This window comes from Ascaphus truei, chromosome 1, assembly GCF_040206685.1.
Source record: "Ascaphus truei isolate aAscTru1 chromosome 1, aAscTru1.hap1, whole genome shotgun sequence".
Classification (NCBI taxonomy): Eukaryota; Metazoa; Chordata; class Amphibia; order Anura; family Ascaphidae; genus Ascaphus; species Ascaphus truei.
In genome coordinates, this window is record NC_134483.1 from 120989386 (window position 1) to 121014035 (window position 24650).

At 43.5% G+C, this 24650-nt stretch overlaps 1 protein-coding gene across 1 annotated transcript in view; it reads left to right on the forward strand.

The window, feature by feature from the left end:
• Positions 1-24650, forward strand: part of PCGF3 (polycomb group ring finger 3) — a 160479-nt gene that overhangs the window by 130604 nt on the left and 5225 nt on the right. Inside the window, exons 4-7 of the mRNA XM_075594303.1 lie at positions 4955-5010; positions 7185-7295; positions 7881-7969; positions 19332-19469. Coding sequence (XP_075450418.1) covers positions 4955-5010; positions 7185-7295; positions 7881-7969; positions 19332-19469 — 394 coding nt within the window. The remainder of the gene's footprint in view (positions 1-4954; positions 5011-7184; positions 7296-7880; positions 7970-19331; positions 19470-24650) is intronic.

Genomic DNA, 24650 nt, shown 5'->3' on the forward strand with positions numbered 1-24650 from the left:
ACGCTGCCGCTTCTCTCCATGGAACCCCCATCTCATCCTCCGTAGCACCCATCCACCCATATGTCCACAGCACGCCATGAACAAGAACCAGCTCGTTAGACTGCATGCTGAATGGGTTAAGTGTGGATATCCCCGGGAACTCTATTGTGCTGGCAAAGATAGATCTGCTTCTGGAGACCATGCTAACTATGGATCAACGGATGCAGAAGATAGAGACTGACATAGCGGGGATAGATTATTTGCTCGGTGTTCATGCCCCTGTATCCCCGACACCGGAGCAGGAGGGTGGCATGGATGTGATGAATGGGACCTTCGACCACCTTCCATCAGCAAGTGCACCCCCTCCACCAGAAGATTTTGTGTACATGTATGCGGTTGAGGAGGAGGATAATATGACAACCCTGTCAAGACCACGCCAGGAGACAACACGGCGACCAAGACATGAGGAAAGCTTCCTCCCAAACAACCTACCCTCGCCCGCCGCCACAAGCACACCCGCTCACAGAAGCACACCCGCTCACAGAACCCAACCTACACACGCTTGCATCGATACGGTGCCCAACATCATCCTGCGCGAGCTGCCCAGTCCACTCAGGGAGAAGTATAGGGTGATGAGTGCTGGTTTGCCCCACAAGTATGCCATGTTAGTTTGTAAGCACCACGTGTGCTACTTGGTGTACTGCGAATGGGCCTACAAAGGGAACTATGAAGGAAATCGCGAGAAAAGGGCGCTTCCTGAAAATTTAAGAAAGACTATTGTGGAGGAATTGCGGCGCTATTTTTCAATTACAGATCCTTTAATGAAAAGCGTTCGAGACTGCATTAATGGCATTTTGCGCCATACAAGGCATCGGCCCTGGAAGGACAATCTTAGTTGGTTTTAACACGACCTTTCGCCTTTTGCAGTCTGCATGATCATAGATACGGGAAAAACCCGGTGATACACACCAATACCCTACAATAAATTCGGGATCAATATGAAAAAAACTTGGATCGCTACATAACTTTTTCCTTATTGCACGCTTCCACACATGAGGATCTGGCGATAATTTGTAAAAGTCATAGTTTTCGATAAAATACTGATAAATTTGAACAATTGTTGCCATTTTATCTTCTGTTGCATTAATCGCGGCCCATATTAAATAAGCGTATGTTCTGCCAGGTTTTTGGAACACGGGCTGCACTTGTACACTCATGGCGGGAATCTCTGGACAATAACCAGACCAGAAACTGGTGCTTGTCTTTCTTTAATATGAAAAGCCTAAATTGATACATTATTGTAACCTCTTCCTTCAGTCCCAAGGCCAATTTACAATAGACCACTGTGGTATTAAACGAAACACCTGCAAGTCGACACATTACTGAAGCGCATGCGCATTACAATTCATGAATATCTGCCATCTGGCGGACACGCGAAGAATTGCAACCAATTAAATCCGAACCATTATCAATAAACACGCGGCTGTGAATGCAACATGAATGCGGCATGAACGCAATTAAGTGCCTGGCCCTAGAAAAAAAATCCCGGAAAAATGCGGTGGTGTTGGAGAATAAAATTGGCCGCGGCTGTAACTCCTTTCAGGAGCTCTGACTAACACAGTTTAGTCCCTAACTAACAGTGGGAGAACTAACCTCTTTCCCCACTTTACACACTGTACCTCCAGCTTTCCCTTTGCTGTCTCTCACAGGGCTGTCTGTGTGTGTGCCTTCAGATCAGCACAGCTGCAGCGTCTCTCACCCTCTCTGTGTCACTCTCCACAGAGTCTCTGGTAGCATGGGGGGGGGGGGGGGGAATCTGTATCATTTCCTGACTATACAGGCTAGGCTAATTAGCTCATTAACTCTCAGCTGAACAGACCTTCCTAAGGCCCAGGCCATGGTTGGTGCTTGCTTGCTTAAGCGTGCTCTCGCTTGCTGATGCTTGCCACTGAGCCCCTACAGCCGCAATTAAAGCGGCTTTAGTAGGGGCTCGCGCATGCTTTCCGTTGCTTGCTGAGGCGCGCTTGAACAGAGCCGACAGTGAAATTTTATATTCACGCGCTGACTCCGCTCACGTGACGCCTCAGCATCCAATGAAAGGACAAGCAGGGAAATATGAACGGGGTACTTATTGTCTGGCGCCAGGGGGTGGGGGTGTGTGTTGATGTGCCCCCTTCTGCCCGATCCCTGTGGCTGTCAGCCTGCGGGAGATGGAGGGGGCTTGCGCCGCCGGGGGGGGGAGCAGGTGATGAGTCCCCCTTCTGCCCCGATCCTTGTGGCTGCCTCCCTGCCCGCGCGGGAGATGGAGAGGGCTTGCGCCGCCGGGGGGGGGGGGGAGCGGGTGATGTGTCCCCCTTCAGCCTCGATCCTTGTGGCTGCCTCCCTGCCCGCGCGGGAGATGGAGAGGGAGATGGAGAGGACTTGCGCCGCCGGGGGGGGGGGGGGAGCGGGTGATGTCCCCCCCATCAGCCTCGATCCTTGTGACTGCCTCCCTGCCCGCGCGGGAGATGGAGGGGGGTTGCACGGCCGCCGGGGGGGGAAGAGGGGAGCGGACGATGTGTCCCCCTTCTGCCCCGATCACCGTGTCTATGTGGTGTGCGTGTGCGTGTGTGCGAATATATTTATCAAAGTTGCACAATGTTAATAAATAATTTATTCTCACATGTTTTTTTTTTAAAAATTTAAAATATTATAAAACACACACAAACACACACACACACACACACACACACACACACACACACACACACACACACACACACACACACACACACACGCGCGCACAGGTTCCCCAGTGACACACAAACACACAGACCACTTCAAAGTGACACACACACACACACACTGACGGCTACCAAGTGACACACACACACTGACGGCTACCAAGTGACACACACACACTGACGGCTACCAAGTGACACACACACACTGACAGCTACCAAGTGACACACACACAGTGATACCCGCCTCCCAAGCGCGCTTGCTGTCGCCTCTGCCAGGACAGCAAAAAGCTCCTGGTAGAGCGAGCGGCAGCAGCACCTAAGCGCTTACTATGTCCGAGGCCAAAGAGGTTGAACTCTATGAGAGCTGTAAAGTCCCACAACTGCCCCATTCTAACCCATAGAGGGCAGTGACGGCATCACAATATGTATATACTTTTGAGGCTTTCAATAAAATTTCAATAAAATGTGTATGTTTATATTATTTTGAGTACATCTGAGTGCTATTTTGGAACACTTTTTTCTTCTTTTTTGTTTCCTTTTATCTTTGTTCCTAGCACCTTTAGTGGCTGTTATATTTCAGTTTATTTACTAAGTTAGATACTCTTTATCTTACAGTCTGTGACAGGCAATTCTTGTGTGTTGATATATATATATATATATATATATATATATATATATATATATATATATATATATATTTTGAGTACACCTGAGTGCTATTTTGTATATATATATATATATATATATATATATATATATATATATATATATATATATATATATATATATATAGTTATACGTTACCGTTCCAAGGATTGGTAAACAAGAGACAGCACTCAATGTTGAAAATCAAAGTGTATTAGTGAAAGCACTGAGGAAGGTCCCATTCTGTAGGACCGAAACGTTGGGTTTCTGGATGTATTTTTGCTTTCACTAATACACTTTGATTTTCAACATTGAGTGCTGTCTCTTGTTTACCAATCCTTGGAACGGTAACGTATAACTACATTCTCTATATGGGACGTGCACCTGTGGCTTACCAGCACCTATTGGAGTGCCAACTGCCTTATCTGACTATATATATATATATATATATATATATATATATATATATATATATATATATATATATATACAAAATAGCACTCAGGTGTACTCAAAATAATATAAACATACAAATTTTATTGAGAGCCTCACAAGTAAACATGTAAGTTAAAACAGTCCCTGATTCCACCCTCTCAAAATATCAGTGTGAAAACCCATTCAAACAGTAACATGCATGAGCAAGGTGTAAAGATGGAATGTAACCTCCTATAATTGAGAAAAAGGGTCTAAAATAGACCCTTCCCCCATTGAAACCTGTTAACTATGCAACAGTTATAAAGAGAAACCTGATCAAAAATACATAGAGCAGCTCAGCAGTACATCAGGGTAAGGCACCAGGGAGTACAGACAAAGCCCCAACGATCGTTTCGCAGCCTCGCTTCGTCCGGATATATATATCTCAATACGATACCGTTCCGCAGTCTGGTAATCAGGAGACAGCACTCAGTAAGTAGTTCATCAAAATAAGTATATTAATTACAAAGGTGATGCATCAAGAAACCCAACATTTTTGTCCTCCAAAACGGGACCCACTTCAGGGGGACTTTTTGTTTTTTCACAGATATATATAAATATATTTTAGTGGGCCCAGAATGCCAGGGGACCTCCGACACTTCCAGGTCATGTGATCCCGCATGTCGGAAGTGGGGGGCACCACCTCAGTTTCAATTGTGCGAGCCGCTTTGTCAGACCGGTCTGCCAGACCACCCCCTTAGAAAACGATCAAGTGCCTATGCCGTACCAGGACACTATAAAGAGTAAGGCTTATTTAATTAGTTAAATGTTAATGAAGATGTAAACTGCAAGAACTTTAAAGATTATTTCTATGCTCACTCCTTCGCAAGGATTCTTACAAGCCAGTAGCTAATATTGCACTAAAAATATATATATTATCAATTCAAACTATTTGCAGAGGAATAGTAACAGCAGAGAGTAGAATACACTTGATAAAATATTAGTAAATGTTTAGGGGTTAACTAAATTACTGCATTAAATTAAAGAATGTCATATTAGGAATATTACATTTTAATTTTTAGCCAAGTAAAAGAAAATAATTTGCCTGAAACCGTTTTTGTTTTGGAATGAACAAAAATTAGATTAAAAAACTAGCATTTTCATGTATGTTTGTATTATTTTTTTTTTTCCAGTCATGACCGAACAATGCAAGATATTGTTTACAAACTTGTGCCAGGTCTCCAGGAAGGTAGGTTCTTTTAGCTACCATAAACAAAACTATTTTCTTCTATGCAGCCTGTTGCAGTGGTTTATGTTAGTTGTTTAATATATTTGTGTTTGGGATAAAAATATTGGAATATATAGCGGGTTATACAAATAAAAAATGTAGAAGGTGTATGGATTTAGCAGACATTGTTTTACCTGTTAACCCAATAGGATGGGAAGTCCATAACGCAACATTTCAGTGCTGTTACATTGAAACAGCCAGTTAAGCGTAATGGGGGAATGTGCGATATGCATGATCTAATGTGTTAATGGGTACAGTAACAGCAGCCTAATGTCTAATGCTAATATGTTTATATTTTGTTTTGTCCATTCATACTGTGCATACTGTGAACAGAGCCTGAAAGCAGCAATCTCCCACCTTATTTATTGATTCATTTTTTTTAATGTTCTTTTTACACAATTGGAACAAGAATAAGTCACTTGTAGTTTGACATTTTTATCTCTGTGGACCACCTTGATTCCTCATATGTTAACTTATTTTTGTGTGCTTGTAAAATGAAAACAAAATCAAAGATGGCTGCCACAGTAATGCAATAGTAATCTGTGATATCATGCTCTGATGACAGTGCAGCTTCCTATTGGCCTACGGGCATCATGCTTAGATGGCAGCCATAATGATTGTCCACATAGGCCGAGAAAGACGTCACGTAAAAAGGTAAATATCTCCGTTCAGCTCCTCGTGACCCCCGGTGCCGATACATGCAGAATGTGTTTTAATGACAAGAACATTTAAGATCAATTCTAGAGGGAGATATAGATATCTACATCTCCTTATTACCATGGTGCTCAAATAAAAATGCTTAGATCTTGTGTCCGTTGTATTTGTGTATTCGTAAACCACTTTAAGGTTGCAACAGACTTCACATTTTCTTATATTTTGAACCATAACATTTTATTTCAAATAACTGATTACAAGAATATACACCGTGTTCAGGAAAAAAGGGACCCTTTTTTTTTTCATCGTATCTTGTATGTTTCTCGCCCAATCCCCATGAAAATGTGCACAATTGTAGGTCTGTTATGTAGATTAACAGTATATAAGAAGCACAATGTAGAGAATCAAGTTAACTAAATTGATGTCACTGTATTATGTCAACAAGTATACACTGTGGTAGGTTCATGTTAATTAAACGATAAATAGGAGTTTTTCCTTTGTAGCTAGTAGATGTGTTAAACTGTTCTAATCTAATCTGAAACACTAAGATTGCTATAAAGTTTGAGTTCAAAGTGTATGTTCAAAATGTCCTGAAACACATTCCCAAAGACAAGAACGCCCCTGTCTTTCAGTCCTCTTTGCGACCATCCTTTATCAGAAAACATTTTATGTAAGCTTTTTGTACCATATATTTGTATCACTTTATAACGTGCTTATCTTCTTCTCTAAACACATTTTGTAACTATGCACTTGATGAGGTCATCATGCCATCACCAACTCCAAGGAGTATTTATTCGATTTATCAAATAATTCTTAAACGTGATAATCCACTGTGACAGATATGTCATTGCTTTAATTTTCATGAAAACGTAGTGATTTTTCTGCAAAATATGACTAAAAATAAAAGGGGTCATATTTCTTCTGAACACAGTGTAGAAATATGTTTTATTTCTAATATTGCTTTTCCAATTTAATTGACTTTACATTTCTTTTCTCTTGGATTTATTTTACCTGGCTTACTAATAGAAATGATCATGTTTAAATGAAAGGTCTTTGGTAATTCAGCTCTTCACGCCTAGTAAGCAGTAGCGATAAAACATGTAGTGTTATCTACTGTATTGTACTGCATGTATTTGTGCCCAGTTCTGATTGGGAGCTGTATTACTTTCCATCACTATATAAAGAAAGAATTGTATGGATTGTATTTTTTTTTTTTTTTTTTTAAACCAAACAGTACTTGTTTGTTTCTGAATAACTTGTGGCTCCTTTTTGTGAAGTTGTAATATGTTGTCCAAATAGTTAAGTTAAATATAAAGAGAGTTCTGAAATAAGAAGATCGTAATTAGGTGATCTTTGCAACAGCGGGAGAGTTTGTTACCACTACATCTTTAAAACTCTGTATTGTTCTATGTGACTGATCTGTTATATATAAAGCTTTTCTTATAAAGAGAGACTAATTCTTAAAAAATTATTTTCGACAGTGGAAATGCGTAAACAGAGGGAGTTTTATCACAAACTTGGCATGGAAGTCCCTGGAGACATCAAGGCTGAAACCTGCACTCCAAAACAGCCTGTAGAAGCCCATCGAAATGGTAAGTGTGAGGGTACAGAGTTGGTTTCCTGTACAGTCCATGTTTGTTTGTTGATATGCATGGTATGGCTATTTCAAATGATAGTACCTGCATTTTTTGAAAAGCAGCTAAGGTGATGGTGGAAACAAATATATAAAAAATGAATTAAAAAAAGAATTACCCGTATTAAGTGTCCAGTGCCTTTTCCTTTGAATTTGGATACTGGCCCCATACTACCATCTCCTTATCATTGAAAATGTAGACTGCACAATGTGTAAGGTTATGGCTCTGTAGGTGTTCCAGAGGTACGACATCTCACATTGATCTCAAGTCTGGAATATCTACACAAACAATATATAACCCATTTTAATAGGCACATCTCATAGATATTTTTTTTAACATGCACTTTTTTAGAACAATGAACTTTTCTCAATATGTCTTATTTACTTACAAAATAAAACTTTTGGGGGGCAAGCTATCTTTTAATAGAATGTTCAAATACAGTTTGCAAAATCGGCTCGCGTCTGCATTTATTGCGAGTACGATACAGCTAACTTAGAGTTGCACTCACCGCATTTTTTCGACTTGTTCTATTTCTTCTGAAAGGTGAAACAAAAACGGAAGAAAATACAAATAAAGAAACCACAGAAGAGAAGCAGGAAGAAGACCACGACTACCACAGGAGTGACGAACAGGTAAACCCGATACGCTGGATAGCTTGATCTTTCTTTTCAAAACAGTTTCCTCCTAAGACCAATGTGCACTAATGGCAATGACCTGTTTCATTGATTAAACGTAAGTATTGGACACCATTTTTAAACAGATAAGTCACAGTTTCTTTTTAACCTTTTCATTGTAACCAAGTGCTTTGGAGTATTTAAACAGGGCTCACCTAATTGCTCTTGTGATGACTGTAAACTCTTCTGTACAGGTAAATTGCTGATTCAGAATTTTTCATTTTGGTTGTTTTCTTCGGCTAATAATGGCAGCATATCTTTAACTGGATCCTGGCATAAGATAATATTTCTTGGATAAAATGAATAATGCCAATCCAAATAAAGTAGGAATGAGCTAATTTTTTGCACAAGGCGGGATTAGCTTAAATTGAAAAATATTCAATGACATCGAAGTGTTAGTTAACCCTTTCAGTGCCTGATTGGCCATGGTAGCAAAGTGCCATGGTAGCAAAGTGCCATGGCCCCTCTGGCAAGTCACAACCATGTGATTGCTTCTCAATGATCACGTGATTGATGTCAGATTTCAATCAAATCTTACTCCAGATAGTTTTTAGTTTTTTTTTTATTGGTGGTTGCTGCCATAAAGATGGTTAATAATCTACATTAATGATGCACACACATTTCTGGTAAAAAGATCAAATGTATTTATTATTTCAATTGTAACTAACGGTGTAACCAGAAACACTTCTAAGGGAAAACTGGATATAAAGGGGCAGTCAACTTTATTATGTTACTTAACCAAAAAGTAAAAAAAAAAAAATAAATAAAAAATATATAAAGTGTTTGACAAACCTATACATTTGCACGCCCCGGGCGAGTGGATTTAACATCGTGGTAGATTTTTTTTGTTCGGCGAGAAGATTTTTTGGTGATTTGTTGACCACTGTGTGTGTGTGTGTGTGTGTATATATATAATATATATATAATATATATATATATAAAGAAATCTTAGCAAGCGGGGGCACGCGCGTGACATCAGAGCATATGCACGTGTGCTAGTTAAGCTCCGTGCATCCCGCTCCGCAAACTACAATATAGCCTCCGATCGGCACCTCGTAGAAGCTCTAAACTCATGGCAGCAGGCGGGGGAACATCACGAGATGCCCTGAAGAAAGATAGGAGGGTTGCGGCCCCGTAAGTGTCCCGATTCGGCCGGAGGCTCTCCATGTCGGCAGACAAAATAAAAGATGTCGCCGAGGCATGCGCACGGGACCGCGCGTCATCAGAAACAGCAGGAGGGAGAGAGAGACACGGACACAGCTGAGAGGCAGAGAGAGACAGCTGAGAGACAGAGAGACACAGCGAAGAGGCAGAGAGGCACAGATGAGAGGGAGAGTGTCACACAGAGAGAGACATAGCACTCACCAAGCAGGATCTCCAGGGCATGTTTAAAGAACTGCAAGCTGGGTTCCAGGCAGCTGTGGATAAGGCAGTGTTGGAATTTAAAGCAGAGCTTTCTTCACTGGCTAAAAGGACCACAGAGCTGGAAAGCAAGATTGACGTTACCATACAAAATTAGGTAAATACGGACGACTAAGTCCTGCGTCTCAATGATGAGATCAGAGCCATGAGAGATAGCGTGGATGACTTAGAGAATAAGGAGCAGAGGCAGAATTTACGAATTCGCCTCATCCCAGAGACTGTGTCTGCGGCAGAATTGCAGCCATACCTCAAAAGACACTTTCTGTCAATTGACCCCAAACTACAAAATAGTGATCTGTTGATGGGCAGGGCTCACAGAGGGTTGGGTCCGTTATTTGATGACTCAAAAGGAGCAGGGATGTTGTGTTGAGGCTCCATCAATATGCCACAAAAGAAAAGATTATAAAGGGGTGCAGAAATAAAGGCTCAATCGAAGTTGAAAATTCCTTCATTCAGATCTTCCAGGATCTGTCTAGGCTGACCATAGAGAGGCGAAGAGGACTGTGACCAGTGACGGCGATACTTCAAGAAAAGGGGATCCACTATCGATGGGCCTTTCCATTCCGCCTTATAGCCAACCATGGAGGGAGACATGCTTCGCTACCCTGAGGAATCAACATCTTTCCTATCGGCGCTAGGACTGGAACCTAAGAGCAGATCGGGCCAGCAGCGAGGGATACAGGATGACAACATGGAAGAAGAGCGAACTGCAGAGGGGGTGATGGACCGAGGAGGGAAGGAACAGGTCCGGCTGAGCTCTTGAATGGTCTCAGGGAAGTCCCTAGTGGTTACAACATTTTTGAAGAGTCAGTCTTGAGCTGCGGCAGACCTTCGGACAGAAGAGTCTGCGTCCCATGGTGATCCATAGAAACCCATGCTGGAACTGTTTTGTTTTTTCTCTGTTTCTCCCTTTGTCCTTTTTGCTTGCAATACAGGTATGGTTCTGCTTGTATATCAAGACTATTTGCCCATTCCCTTGGTGACAGGAAGGGAATAGTGGGTGGGAGGGTGGAGTGGAGAAACCTCTCATGCTCTACAAGAAACTTGGACCTGCATGGAGTAGAGGAAAGATCTGATTGAGGGGACAGGCAAGGGGTGTCACGCTTGTGCTCTCCTCACAAGCGCAGAGAGAAAGGGAGGGACCCGTTAGCGAGGTGGGGAGGCCGCAGGGGATACGAAGGGAGTAAATTGCCGCGCAGCTGGGGATCGGCGCACGTAGTCACGTGACCGCGCCGCGCGCATGAGAATGCGTGACGCGTCCGGAGGTGCGGTGCCTACTCAGAGACACGAGTGATCCAGCTGCAAGTGCGAGCATGCTCTGACAGCAGAGCGGGAGTGCGCGCGTTCTCAGGCACCAACGCGGGGGTTGCGGGAAGCCAACGCTTCAGCACGGGAGTCTGGAAACCAGGAACATGGAACATGGGCATGGAGTCCAGAGCACAAGGTAACATCCAGAGAAGGATTGCTTCTTGGAGAACGTCCAGACTTCTTAAAGGCATAGTAACAAAAACAGCAAGGTGCAGCGTAACTAAATAAACATAAGGGTTCTTAGTCTAATCCATTGGCCAAGGAATTATAAGCCTGCTACCACGTCAAGGTGAACCCTACTTAGCAGGTACCTACACTACCCGACGGTAAACTAACCTTAGTAGTACAGGCATACCCCGCATTAACGTACGCAATGGGACCGGAGCATGTATGTAAAGCGAAAATGTACTTAAAGTGAAGCCCTACCTTTTCCCCACTTATCGATGCATGTACTGTACTGCAATTGTCATATACGTGCATAACTGATGTAAATAACGCATTTGTAACAGGCTCTATAGTCTCCCCGCTTGCGCACACCTTCGGTACAGGTAGGGAGCCGGTATTGCTGTTCAGGACGTGCTGACTGGCGCATGCGTGAGCTGCCGTTTGCCTATTGAGCGAGATGTACTTACTCGCGAGTGTACTTAAAGTGAGTGTACTTAAACCGGGGTATGCCTGTATAAGAGTGACTGTCCCAGTCTTCCGGAATCCACAGGCGATAAGTAAAGGTCCCAAGGAGGTCCAGACAGGTATGCGATGAGTACTAGCAGGCACCAGGGCTGGTAGCAAAAGACTAATAGCAGAGAGAAAGTCAAAGAGAGGCTTACTTCCTGTCAGGAGGAAGAGGGCAGGGTTTGCCAGAAAGCAAGATGGCGTTGCTTGCTTCAGAATCCTTAAAGACACAGGATCTTGACTCGCAGCTAGAGGGCGGCGATCAGAAGTAAACAGGTAAGGAAGGGACACGCCGCAGGGGGCATGTTCCGCGCATCGTTACAGTACCCCCCTCTTAAGGATCGAACTCCGAGCGATCCAAGAGACTTAGGGGCAGCGATGCATAGGAAGGAATGCTCGCAGCTAGAGGGCAGCGCCCGCCACACAGAGAATCAACAGGGAATCTTGACTCGCAGCTAGAGGGCGGCACACGCCATACAGGGAGACATCAGGGAAACTAGGCAAGAGGGCAGCGCCCGCCACACAGGGAATCAACAGGGAATCTTGACTCGCAGCTAGAGGACGGCGCATGCCATTCAGAGAGACATCAGAGAAACTAGGCATGGGTAGAGAATACGCCACAAGGGGGCGTGAAGTTGACTCGCAGCTGGAGGGCAGCGCACGCTGTCACGTGTACGCGCCACGCGTGAGAGAATGCGTGACGCGACCGGGGGTGGCCGGGCTCCGTGCTACGAGTAGGGAACCGCGGGTGCGTGCATGCTCTATAAGGAGAGCGGGAACTGAGATGCGGCAGGTAAGGAGGGAGCACGCCGCAGGGGGCGTGTTCCCCGATTCCTTACAGTATCCCCCCCTTCAGGATCGGACTCCGAACGATCCTTACTAGACTAGGGGGGACTATAGGATCTCCCAACGTTACAGGGGTACAGGAACGGGCCTCTGCATGGAGCTAGCAGCAGGCCTCAGGAACATGGACACGAACATGGCATGGAACATGGAGACAGGCGGGGCCACCTCTGGGGGTCCGTTTGTTTGGCCGAGCATAATGTCACGCTTGTGCTCTCCTCACAAGCGCAGAGAGAAAGGGAGGGACCCGTTAGCGAGGTGGGGAGGCCGCAGGGGATACGAAGGGAGTAAATTTGGCGCGCAGCTGGGGATCGGCGCACGTAGTCACGTGACCGCGCCGCGCGCATGAGAATGCGTGACGCGTCCGGAGGTGCGGTGCCTACTCAGAGACACGAGTGATCCAGCTGCAAGTGTGAGCATGCTCTGACAGCAGAGCGGGAGTGCGCGCGTTCTCAGGCACCAACGCGGGGGTTGCGGGAAGCCAACGCTTCAGCACGGGAGTCTGGAAACAGAAACCAGGAACATGGAACATGGGCATGGAGTCCAGAGCACAAGGTAACATCCAGAGAAGGATTGCTTCTTGGAGAACGTCCAGACTTCTTAAAGGCATAGTAACAAAAACAGCAAGGTGCAGCGTAACTAAATAAACATAAGGGTTCTTAGTCTAATCCATTGGCCAAGGAATTATAAGCCTGCTACCACGTCAAGGTGAACCCTACTTAGCAGGTACCTACACTACCCGACGGTAACCTAACCTTAGTAGTATAAGAGTGACTGTCCCAGTCTTCCGGAATCCACAGGAGATAAGTAAAGGTCCCAAGGAGGTCCAGACAGGTATGCGATGAGTACTAGCAGGCACCAGGGCTGGTAGCAAAAGACTAATAGCAGAGAGAAAGTCAAAGAGAGGCTTACTTCCTGTCAGGAGGAAGAGGGCAGGGTTTGCCAGAAAGCAAGATGGCGTTGCTTGCTTCAGAATCCTTAAAGACACAGGATCTTGACTCGCAGCTAGAGGGCGGCGATCAGAAGTAAACAGGTAAGGAAGGGACACGCCGCAGGGGGCGTGTTCCGCGCATCGTTACAAGGGGTGAGTGGGCCATTGGCCCAAAGTGTTTTAAGGGATGGGTCTTTGGTGGGATAAACACCACGTTGAGACTCAAGAAACCGACAAAAAATACATTAAGCCCCATTAAAGGCAGCCTCTGTTCCAAGGTCAACGCTAACCGTCATGGATGTTTAATGAACATTACAAAATGTGACATGTTTTCCCCAAGGTTGTTTACCCCCTCCACCTTTAAATGAGTATTATCGGAATAATTCAGATGGATAGAGAGGGGTGGGAAGATTCTGAGGGATTCTGTGTTCGTTTATGGTGAAAAAAGTTTATTTTAATTTGTATATGTTCCAAAGTTTGTAAGAATAGGTTTTTACCTGTTAAACACTGACACCTTAAGCAAAGTTAAAACACAGGTGCGATCAGGAGATTGATATTAAGTAGGAGCTGGGTGTATGGTCCAGAAGGGAGACCAGCATGCCTGACACCAGGGTGTCCCCAGTAGGGCCATTTGCCTGCCAGGCCAAGCCATGTAGGGAATGGGCGCAAAATTGGGATGAGTGGCTGGGTACGCTCATCTTACCTCACAACCTAATATTTCTTTGTTTTTTTTTTGTTTCCCCCCCACTCTCCAGACATGGGAGAGATTCCCCCGTCTACCACAACCATCAAAATCTTTAGAGTACAACTTTCACAAGAGATAGAGAGACACGAAATTTGGAATGACTAATCAAATTCCATTGAAATTAGTATCCCTGAATGTCAAAGGCTTGAACGGAAATAGCAAGAGCAGATTGGCCTTAAAAGAATTTAGGAAACTGAAAGCAGACATTGCTTTCCTGCAAGAGACACACTATGACACTCGGGAGCCCCCAAACACCTTTAAGGGGACTAATCCTGTAGCATTCTATTCACCTTTCACTAGCAAGAAAAGGGGAGTTGTGATTTTAATAAAACACGACATTCCGTTCCAGACACTGGAGGTTAAGAGACAGAGAAGGGAGATCCATTGTGGTGCATGGCCTACGTATCACACCAGTGAATGTCTATGCGCCTAATGAGGGGCAAATTGATTTTTTTAATATATAAATGGAAAAATACCCATTTGAAGTACTGTATTTGGGGATATATTTTACTAGGGATTATCATTCATTATTCAAATATAATTAACCAGACCGCTTCTCCAAAATAAAAAAAGATCTACAAGCCTGGAACTCCCATTATATCTCCTAGATAGGGCGAATAACTGCAGTTAAGATGAATATTTTTCAAAGACTTCTGTATTATTTCCAGACGCTGCCGATATCTGTCCCACATAAAAGTATAAAAGAGATCCAAAATCGAATTATGCAATTTATTTGGAAAAATAAAAAACTGAGAATAGCCAGGTCAATCATGTTGGAGATTAAGGAAGGTGGTGGCCTGGCATATACTAACGGCGATAGGTGATATAGAGAAGCGCAAAACTAAAACAAAATAAGTTTCTTTGTGCAGCTTTAAATAAACGATATCTATAATATCGTATAAAAGTGTTAGTGGAAAAATATAAAGCGCAATCGAGTGCTGGCACACAATGAACTTATACTAAGATTGACCCAGTGAAAGTGGTTAAGTGAACAAATCACTCACATATGTCTGCATAAAGATAGTCTGATCACGCGTGACTCTCTCTTAAAAAACAAAGAGTGATCCACAACCCCTGAGGAAGCCGAACTGAAAAGTAGGCGAAACGCATAGGGTTTTTGGCCCTCTGAAGACTCCGTAGCTGGTGAGTCCAGTCCCTCGTGATCCACCGTACCCTGCTGCGCGCGCAGACGCGGAAGTGCTGACAGTCGCCATTGAACAACGTGGATCGCAGTATCCTGGTGGCAAACGGGGACTTACACTGTCACTCTTTCGGTTCCAGAGTCTGTCCCAGAGTGGCGAGAGTGTGCCCTTAAAGCACTCATTGTGATTTACTTTTCAGGAGAATGTGAGTGTGTCATCCCCCTTGAGTCTAATAATTTGTGCATTAAAACTGTATTATGTTATGTACTCCTCTTTGTTTTTTACAATGAACTTATACAATCTTAGTATAAGTTCATTGTGTGCCAGCACTCTATTGCGCTTTATATTTTTCCACTATATACTAACGGCGGCCAGGAGCACTCTCGCAGCGGCGTGGAAAAAGACACTCCTTACCTCCAGAAAAGAGGTTATTAGAAGGGTTAACAATGTCCAACTAATGGAGAAGCTCACCTCGTTTCTGAATCACACTACAAGGAAGTACTATAGAGTCTGGGAACACTGGGATGCTGGTTAGGAAATGGTCCCAGAAGCGGAGAGTTTTCAGGAGTGTAGTGTGTTAAACATGTCATTTGTATGTTGTATGATATGTAATGTGATTGTTGATGTTTGTAAGAATATTTGTACAAAATGGTTGGTTCCCCTCCACACATACCCCTTTTTTTCTTTTTGTACCCCTCCCCCTCCCATTTATGCTTGAAAACTTGAATCAAAATATAAGTTAAAAAAAAAAATCTTAGCAAGCTCAAGCCAGTCTTACAGTATTATATATATATATATATACAGCTAAACCCCGTTATAACGCGCCTCGCTATACCGCGATTCGGTTATAACGCGGTTTTCCCATGGCTCCCGTTTTTTGTTTTTTTTGCACACTGCACACACTGCACACACTCACTGCACACACACTGCTCATTGCTCACACTGCACACACACTGCACACTGCACACACACTGCTCATTGCACACACTGACACACTGCACACACACTGCACACACACTGCACACACACTGCTCATTGCTCACACTGCACACACTGACACACTACACACACACTGCACACTGCACACACACTGCTCATTGCTCACACTGCACACACACTGCTCATTGCTCACACTGCACACACTGACACACTGCTCATTGCTCACACTGCACACACTGACACACTGCTCATTGCTCACACTGCACACACACTGCTCACACTGACACACACTGCACACTGCACACACACTGCTCATTGCTCACACTGCACACACTGACACACTGCTCATTGCTCACACTGCACACACACTGCTCACACTGACACACACTGCACACTGCACACACACTGCTCATTGCTCACACTGCACACACTGACACACTGCTCACACTGCACACACACTGACACACACTGCTCATTGCTCACACTGCACACACTGACACACTGCTCATTGCTCACACTGACACACTGCTCATTGCTCACACTGCACACACACTGCTCACACTGACACACACTGCACACACACTGCTCATTGCTCACACTGCACACACTGACACACTGCTTACACTGCACACACACTGACACACACTGCACACACACTGCTCATTGCTCACACTGCACACACTGACACACTGACACACTGCTCATTGCTCACACTGCACACTGCACACACACTGCTCACACTGACACACACACACACACTACACATACACATAAATCAGCCTTACCTTACCTTGGGGATGATTTTTGAGGCATGTGGCTGCAGGGTGGGGGGGGGGGGGCGTGCCGGTGGGGGTGGTGCTGCGGTGGAGGGGGATGATGGCTGCTGCGGGGGCCCCCGATGCTGCGGGGGCTGGTGGGATGGCCCGGTGCAGCGCGGGGGGCATGTGGGGGGGAGGGCAGGACGACCCTGCGCTACGGCAGGGCCAGGGGGCCCTGTATTGCGGCGCGAGGGCCCTGTGCTGCGGCGGGGGGGAGCCGGACCGGAGGGGAATCCCCCCTCCCATCTCCTGTCACGCGGTGACAGGGGGAAGCCGGGACCGCGGGGTAAATACTGTATGCACTGATGCGGCGGCCATTTTTTTTTCAATTAGCGCGACCCCGTTAGTAACGCGGTGGTCTCGGGGTGGACCCCGAGGACCGCGTTATAACGGGGTTTAGCTGTATATATATATATATATATATATATATATATATATATATATATATATTATTATGTAAACTGTAGTGCTTAGTGCTACTGGGAAAGTGACCTCACATATACAGTACTGTACAACCGTAAACAAAGAAGCCTCCCCCTCTCCCCCCCCCATGCACATCCAATATGGCAAATAATTTGATTAATTTCTATATGTTTTTTCTATATGTATATATTAGGTATACTAGTTTTTAATTGTTTAAAGCTTTCATGTACAAATCATCCCTGTGCTTTTACTCTTTGGACCATTTTTAACCACAGGTCAAACAATCAACCATGACCTCAATTTGGGGCTCACCTTAGTTATTCTTCTCTGCTCCTCTTTATTCTCTAGTTCAGATTTATGTACTGTAGATTAAAAGAACAAGCTGAATAATAATGGCTATTAGGATTGCAGCACAGGGCTGTGGGTATGACGAGTTGAAGAAAGACAATGCAGACTGACATTATTTGTGATCTGTATATTTGTTCATGATGTATGTATTTATTTCTAGAGAGGTGTACTATATTTATGTATGTGTATTTTTATATTGCGCCATTTATGTATATAGCGCTTCAGAGCAGTAATACACCTGACCTAGTAATATAACACATAATGGGCATAAGCGCTACATTACGCTACATTACATTAAAAGTAACATTAGGAAAAAGGAGACCCTGCCCTGAACAACTTATAGGTAAGTAGGAACAACATACAAAGAACAGTAGAGGTGTTCTGGTAAGTGCATCTGCAAGCGGCCAAGGTCCATGTATGAGGTGTACTGTATAGTATCAGCCACAAAGCTACCCATATGCTTCGTTAAGGAGATGTGTTTTATGGTGGGTCTTAAAGGTGGATAGAGAAGGTGCTAGTCGGATATTGAGGGGAAGGGCATTCCAGAGGTGTGGGGCAGTCAGTGAAACAGGTTTAAGGCGGGAGAGGGCTTTAGACACAAAAGAGGTAGAGAGAAGACATCCTTGAGCAGAACGCAAAAGTCGGGCAGGTATATAGCGAGAAATTAGGGCTGAGATGTAAGGAGGGGCAGAAGAGTGTAAAGCTTTAAAAGTGAGGAGAAGAATGGAGTGTGAGATGCGGAATTTGATTGGAAGCCAGGAAAGGGATTTCATGAGGGGAGATGCTGAGACAGATCTAGGAAAGAGTAGAGTGATTCTGGCAGCAGCGTTTAGGATAGATTGTAGGGGAGACAGATGAGAGGCAGGAAGGCCGGACAGCAGGAGGTTACAGTAATCGAGAAGGGAGAGAATGTATACGTTTTCCATGTCATGATAATACACTACACCCGTTTCTTAAGACTTGTGGGACTTGTCGTACAGTATATACAGTGAATACTTTCTGTTTACTTCGAACATTCAAAATTTTACAAATGCTAAAGAGGCGTTTGCCCCCCAAAATGTCAACGTCTAAAATAACATTTTCAATCAAACTTTCGCCAGCTGGAAAAAATAAATCTGAAATATGTGTGTAGCCCTGTTTCCCCCTCCCACTCCCCCTAAGTGAGATCTGGGGGTAGGCTGTAATTATGCTACAGAAGAGTGCATAGCCTTAAAAGTGAGGAGAATTTTAGGTGTTATACGGGATTTCACAGGAAGCCAGGAGAGGAATTTCAGCAAGAGAGACCCTGAGACAAATTTAGGATTTATTTATATATAGGCAGTGCCTTGGGGGAAGAAAGATTTATTTTGACTTTGTGTGTATATTTTTCAGACACTGATTGTTTTTCCAATTCATGCCATAAAACATTTTCTATTTGTGTATGGAATTTTTTTTAATTATTTTTTATCATAAGGAAGTTCTAGTTCAATAGTTCAATTTACATAGAAATTGGCAGCTGATATGAACCACTTGGCCCACCTATTCTGCCCATTACAATGTACTAGTTAAATATGGGCTTGCAAATAACAGCTGCTGTAAGGTATTTTACCCTATTTGTAAAGGACAGGAGAAAGTGTGTTTAATTATTTGCCATTTCTCATTGTGAAACGCAAATCCTAAATGGCACTACATTAAGTTTGGAATGACAATGTCAATTATTAACTAGAGTGTCTGTTTTCTTTCTTTAAAGGTGAGTATATGCTTAGAATGCAATAGCAGCAAGTTGCGTGGACTCAAGAGAAAATGGATACGCTGCTCAGCACAAGCAACAGTCCTACATCTAAAGAAGTTCATTGCCAAAAAACTTAATCTAACATCTTTTAATGAGGTAAGATATATGTGTAAAGCTGTTTCGATTATTCAAGCAAGACATCTCCCTCCCCAATAACAGCTTGCTTTTGCAAGTGGCAAACTAATGTAGCCTGCATTTTTCATACACTCTGTGGGGTGTGCACAAAATAGTAGTAGAAGAAAGACGCGATGGCTTTGCATGCTTTGCTAATATTTTTCTGGCGTTTTTGTTTGCCTTTCTTTGACTCAATAAAACTAAATACAGGATGAGTATCTTGGCCAATTAGAATTTAACAAAGGGATTAACTCGAATGACATTACTTTTTTCATCCTCCACCTACTACAGTATGAATAAAAAAAAATAGTCCACTTCATGTAAAACTATTTAGGAAATTACAGGTACTGAAACTGAAAGTGAGCTATTTGAAATTGCCTTTGAATAGTCATAATTAGTGTTACACACAAATTAACCTCAGTATTCTTTCATTCGGACACATTGGCACATTGAGCGGGCTTTATAAAATAATGCAGTGAAGATGGCGATTGACTCTCTTTGTTTTTTATATTGCCTTATTTTATATGCTGCCTGTTTTAAATTGCATAACAAACCCACTCATGTACTGTAACTCAACTTTGTTTTAATCTTTTTTTACTGACACAATTTAGGTTAAGTTTTATCACTGAAAGAAATCTTGGCCACAAGTAAAAGTTGCAAAGAAAACAAACATGAGTTTCTATAGTGGCATAAACATTTAATAAATTCTCTCAATTATTTAGCATATGTGTATTTTTGGTGATTGACCAAAAACCACCATTAGTGTGTTACATCTGCCTGGGAATAACATTATCCCAATAAAGCACTAAGTCATAGGCTAAATCATTAGCTATGTTTAATCACAGTTTTAAAATGTTGTAGTCAATAAGTAGACCTTTCAGTTGTAATATTTTTATCCGAGATTGGCAAATGTGTAAATATTCAAGCCGTGAATTCTTCGTGGTGTTTTGAGCAAAATTTGCTGCGCTGACGGATATTCAAATGTAGTTTAAACAGTAACAAATTTCTCCACTTGTGGAACCTCTTAGTTCCCCCCACATCTACCACCACCCCTAGTGACAATAGGGCCGATGAGTGAGAGCAAGACCTAGTAGGCTTCAGAGTGGGACAGGCTGCGGTGCTACAGAACATGCAGTGTATCCCTTTGCTTTGCATTCTGTGAGGGTGCAATGTGTGTACTGTTAGTAAGGTTGAGGTAGTTCATGAGACATGGGTATGGACTATTGGCGAGCATTTGCAACTGTATTACCCCTGGCAAAGCCACTATTTGGAGCGGTCGTGTTCAGACTCGGCTCGCTCCAGTGATCCTGTAGTTACGCCTCATCAATTACATGGCAATGGAGATCTTTCGTTAATGATTATGTTGAATCTGATACTTTGCCAGTTGACCCCTCATGTTCCTAATTTTTATTATTATTTTCGGGGGTAAGGGGGGGGAGTATTTTCTTTGTTATTTTGGTGAAATAATAATCATCATATTATTTATGAGTCTGACATGAGATTCATCCTGAAGGGTTATATTGGATTTTGATATTATGTTCTCTCTCTGTGTTGAGTCCAGTCTGTGTACTGTGACACTAATGCTGCTTATGATGACTTGCTATGCCTCAATCCAAACTCTCTCTGCTCAAGTTCTCTCTCAACTAAGTTGTTATTATTAGTGTCTGCTAGCTGCCACTACTGCCTACCTAGCCTACCTGTGCCTGCCTGCACTTGTCTGCTAGATGCAGTGCCTGCCTTCATGCCGACCCTCGCCTAAAACTGCCCTAGCTAGCCACTGCAGTGCTGGTAGTAGCCAGTGTTTAAATTGTGTGTTTATTGTCAGCCAAAACAGCAGATGTTGCTACACAAAGATGTCAACGTTTCACCTAGTGTAAGTAAACCACAGGTTGTGTCTCTCAGACACATGGCTGGACTCCTTCAAGCCAACTAGACAAACATTGTCCTTCTGCTGCTTTATGCAGTGTCACCCCTTAGAATTATTTCAGATCTTGTCCCTCCATCCTATGCGTCACAGAGATGGAACAGTAACTAGTAGTTATTACTGGCTATAGTACATACTACATATATTCAACAAGCCCTGCACTGTGCCAATACCAAGCCATGTGCCAAGTTTGCCAAACTACTGTAGATGTTACATTGGTGGCTGCAGGGCTTGCATAGTGGCCTGCCAAATTGCCAACTAGTGATAGTCCCATTCCCAGAATAGATGAGATGGTTGACATTTTTGTACACGAGTAGGGTTGTGTAAGCAGTTTGTTTACTGAACCTGACTTGTTTAGGCACCCAAAAGATGGCCAAACAAGAACATCAAATCTAAATATGATCCCATTTTCAATCTTTGGCTATGAGATCAGGATGTTATCAATCGTGTCGGCATGGACACTCGCACAACAGTAAGACACCGGCAGTGCCGGTGAGTGCCCGTGTCAAGTCAGTGACTGTAGAGTCAGTCCATGGTTGTACTTAATTCTACAGCCGCTTAGCTATATTACGTTTATCTCAGACAGTCCATCTGTCTGACAGGTTGTTGTTATTATTTACTTATTGTAACTCAATTACTTCTTTGATCATTCTTTATTGTAACTTGGTACTACTTGCCTAGGCCTTGTGTGTCAGTGGCTGGGTCAGTGATTCACACGTATAACACTCAAAACAAGAGTGTTTTTAGCAGGGTAATAATAATTATTGAGATGTGAAGGAAAAAAAAAAGAAGTTCCTTGGGCCCTCCCTTTCACTCGTTACTGAGCAAGATGGAACAGTAACTAGTCATTTAGGAACATACCAAATATTAAACAAGCCAAGCACTGTGCTAACCTGAATGTTACTTATTGCTAACCTGCAGTGCCAGGTGCCAATTCCAACCTAGATGTTAGGATGTGGTACTACCCAAGCATAGCATGATAGTTTGGGTGCTGGCTTGTTTGGGCCACTAAAACAGAAAAAAGAAAACGCAAGGAGAGACACTATTGATAAAAATATTTAGTATTTTATGTAAAAAAATAAACATCATTAAAACATACATGTTTCAATCAGTTCTGATCTCCCCCATATCAGGATCCAGTTGTTATTTCACCTGGAAAAAGGGGGCTTCCCACACACCCAGATGAAGGGGAGAGGGGGTTAGCAAAATGGCCCAAGGGGACCAGGTATGGGGAAAGTCCTGTCAAGGCAGCCGCAACTGCAGCTGATCCACCGATCGCAGCGTCCTCGTAGGGGATGCTGACTTCAGACGTCCATCGTCACGGCATCCGGCGTCATGCATCACAGAACCTGCTGACTCAGTGCCTCTATGCATTTCGTATTGTATGACGCTTGATCAGGACCCTGGATTGAGAATGCCACTCAATGCACATCTTGCCACATGTGCACGTGGAGCAGCTGTCCCAGGGAGCATACCTCTGTGGGAAGTGTGAACAGGTTGTCTCTTTGGAGCTTAGTGCTCACTGAGCAGGGCCTGACTGGGACTAGGTGTAGAGGGTGGAGCTGTGAGTGAGGACCAGGAAGAGGTGGGTAGCTGGATAACAGTAAAGGGAAGCAGGGTGAAGAGGAAGAGGCAGGCCAAATCTGAGCTGACCCATCACAAAAGATTTACCATATTGGGGGTTGTACGGCAGGAATGGCAAGGTCGAGGGAAGACTCATTCCTCTAACAGCCAGGGGAATTGTTCCTCCAGCACAGAGGGGTCTCAGGATGTTCAGAGAACAAGAAAGGTGGGACTCCATTATTAGGAGGGTAGAGAGGGCAATCTGTTGCTGTGACTGCATGAACTGAACAGTTGGTCTCCTGGGAGCTTCGGTTCAGCACATTGCAGATTGAGTGGAAAGATTGTTGGGAGTGGCTGGAAGTGATCTGGCGATGTTGGTAGATATTGGCACAAATTAAAATGTTAGAGAAAGATGGAGGCCGGATGCTTAAGGCAAGGACCTCCAAGTTAGTATTTTCAGAAATATTACCAGTGCCATGCGCTACCCCAGGGAGACAGTTGGAGCTTAGGGAAGTTAATGTATGGCTATGAAAGTGTTGTAGGATGGAGGGTATTGGGTTTTTAGAGCACTGGGAGTTCTTTGAATTTGCGCTATCTTTATAGTAGAGATGGATTGCACCTCAATGAAGAGGAATTTTCTGTGCTAGTGGGGTGCTATTAAAATGGGTTGAGGAGATTTTAAACTATGAAGGAGTGGGAGGAACAAGAAACAGATAACGAATGAGACAAGATAGGATGGGGAAATAGCTAGGGGTCATGGAGATAGAATGGTGAGAAGTGAGGGTTTGGCATGAGAGACACTCATATTAAATACAGATAATACTAGAAAACTTCTAAAGTCTAATTCTAATTGGAGTAGGAAGGCAGGCGCAGATACAATAACAATAGCACAGACTGGAAAAAACCTTGTGCATGCTTGGAAATGCAAGAAGACTGACAGATAAAATGGGGGAGCTTGAATTAATAGCTAGGGAGCAGTATGATATCATAGGCATTACTGAAACATGGTGGAATGAAACTCATGACTGGGAAGTTAATTTAGAGAGTGATTTCCTTTTTTGGATGGATCAAGGAAATAGAAGAGGTGGTACCACAGGATTGGTGTAAAGCAGATGTGGTGTCTATATGTTAAAAGGGAGCTAGATCACTACAGGAGAATTACAGACCTGTATGCCTGACATCAATAGTGGGGAAGGTACTTGATGGTTTAGTATGGGATAATATTCAGAAATACCTAATGGATAACACAATTATTAGTAATAGTCAGCATGGATTTATGAAGGATAGGGAGTGCCAAATTAACCTTAATAGTTTCTTGTAGGAGGCAAGTAGGAATTTAGACCAGGGTAATGCTGTTGATGTGGTCTACTTAGATTGTGCAATGGCTTTTGATATGGTGCCACACAAGAGGTTAGTATACAACATAAGAGACTATGTAAAAATATTTGCACCTGGATTGAAAACTGGTTGAAGGATAGACAACAGAAAGTTGTCATAAATTAAACCTTTTCAGGTTGGGCTAAAGTTATTAGTGGAGTACATTAGGAATGGTACTGGCACCCTGCTTTTTAACCTGTTTATGAATGACCTTGAGGTTGACACAAAAGTGTAGAGAAGAACCAGCATATTAATAAAGGGGAGGGAAAATCTGATTTAGATGAGGCTAACTAATTTAG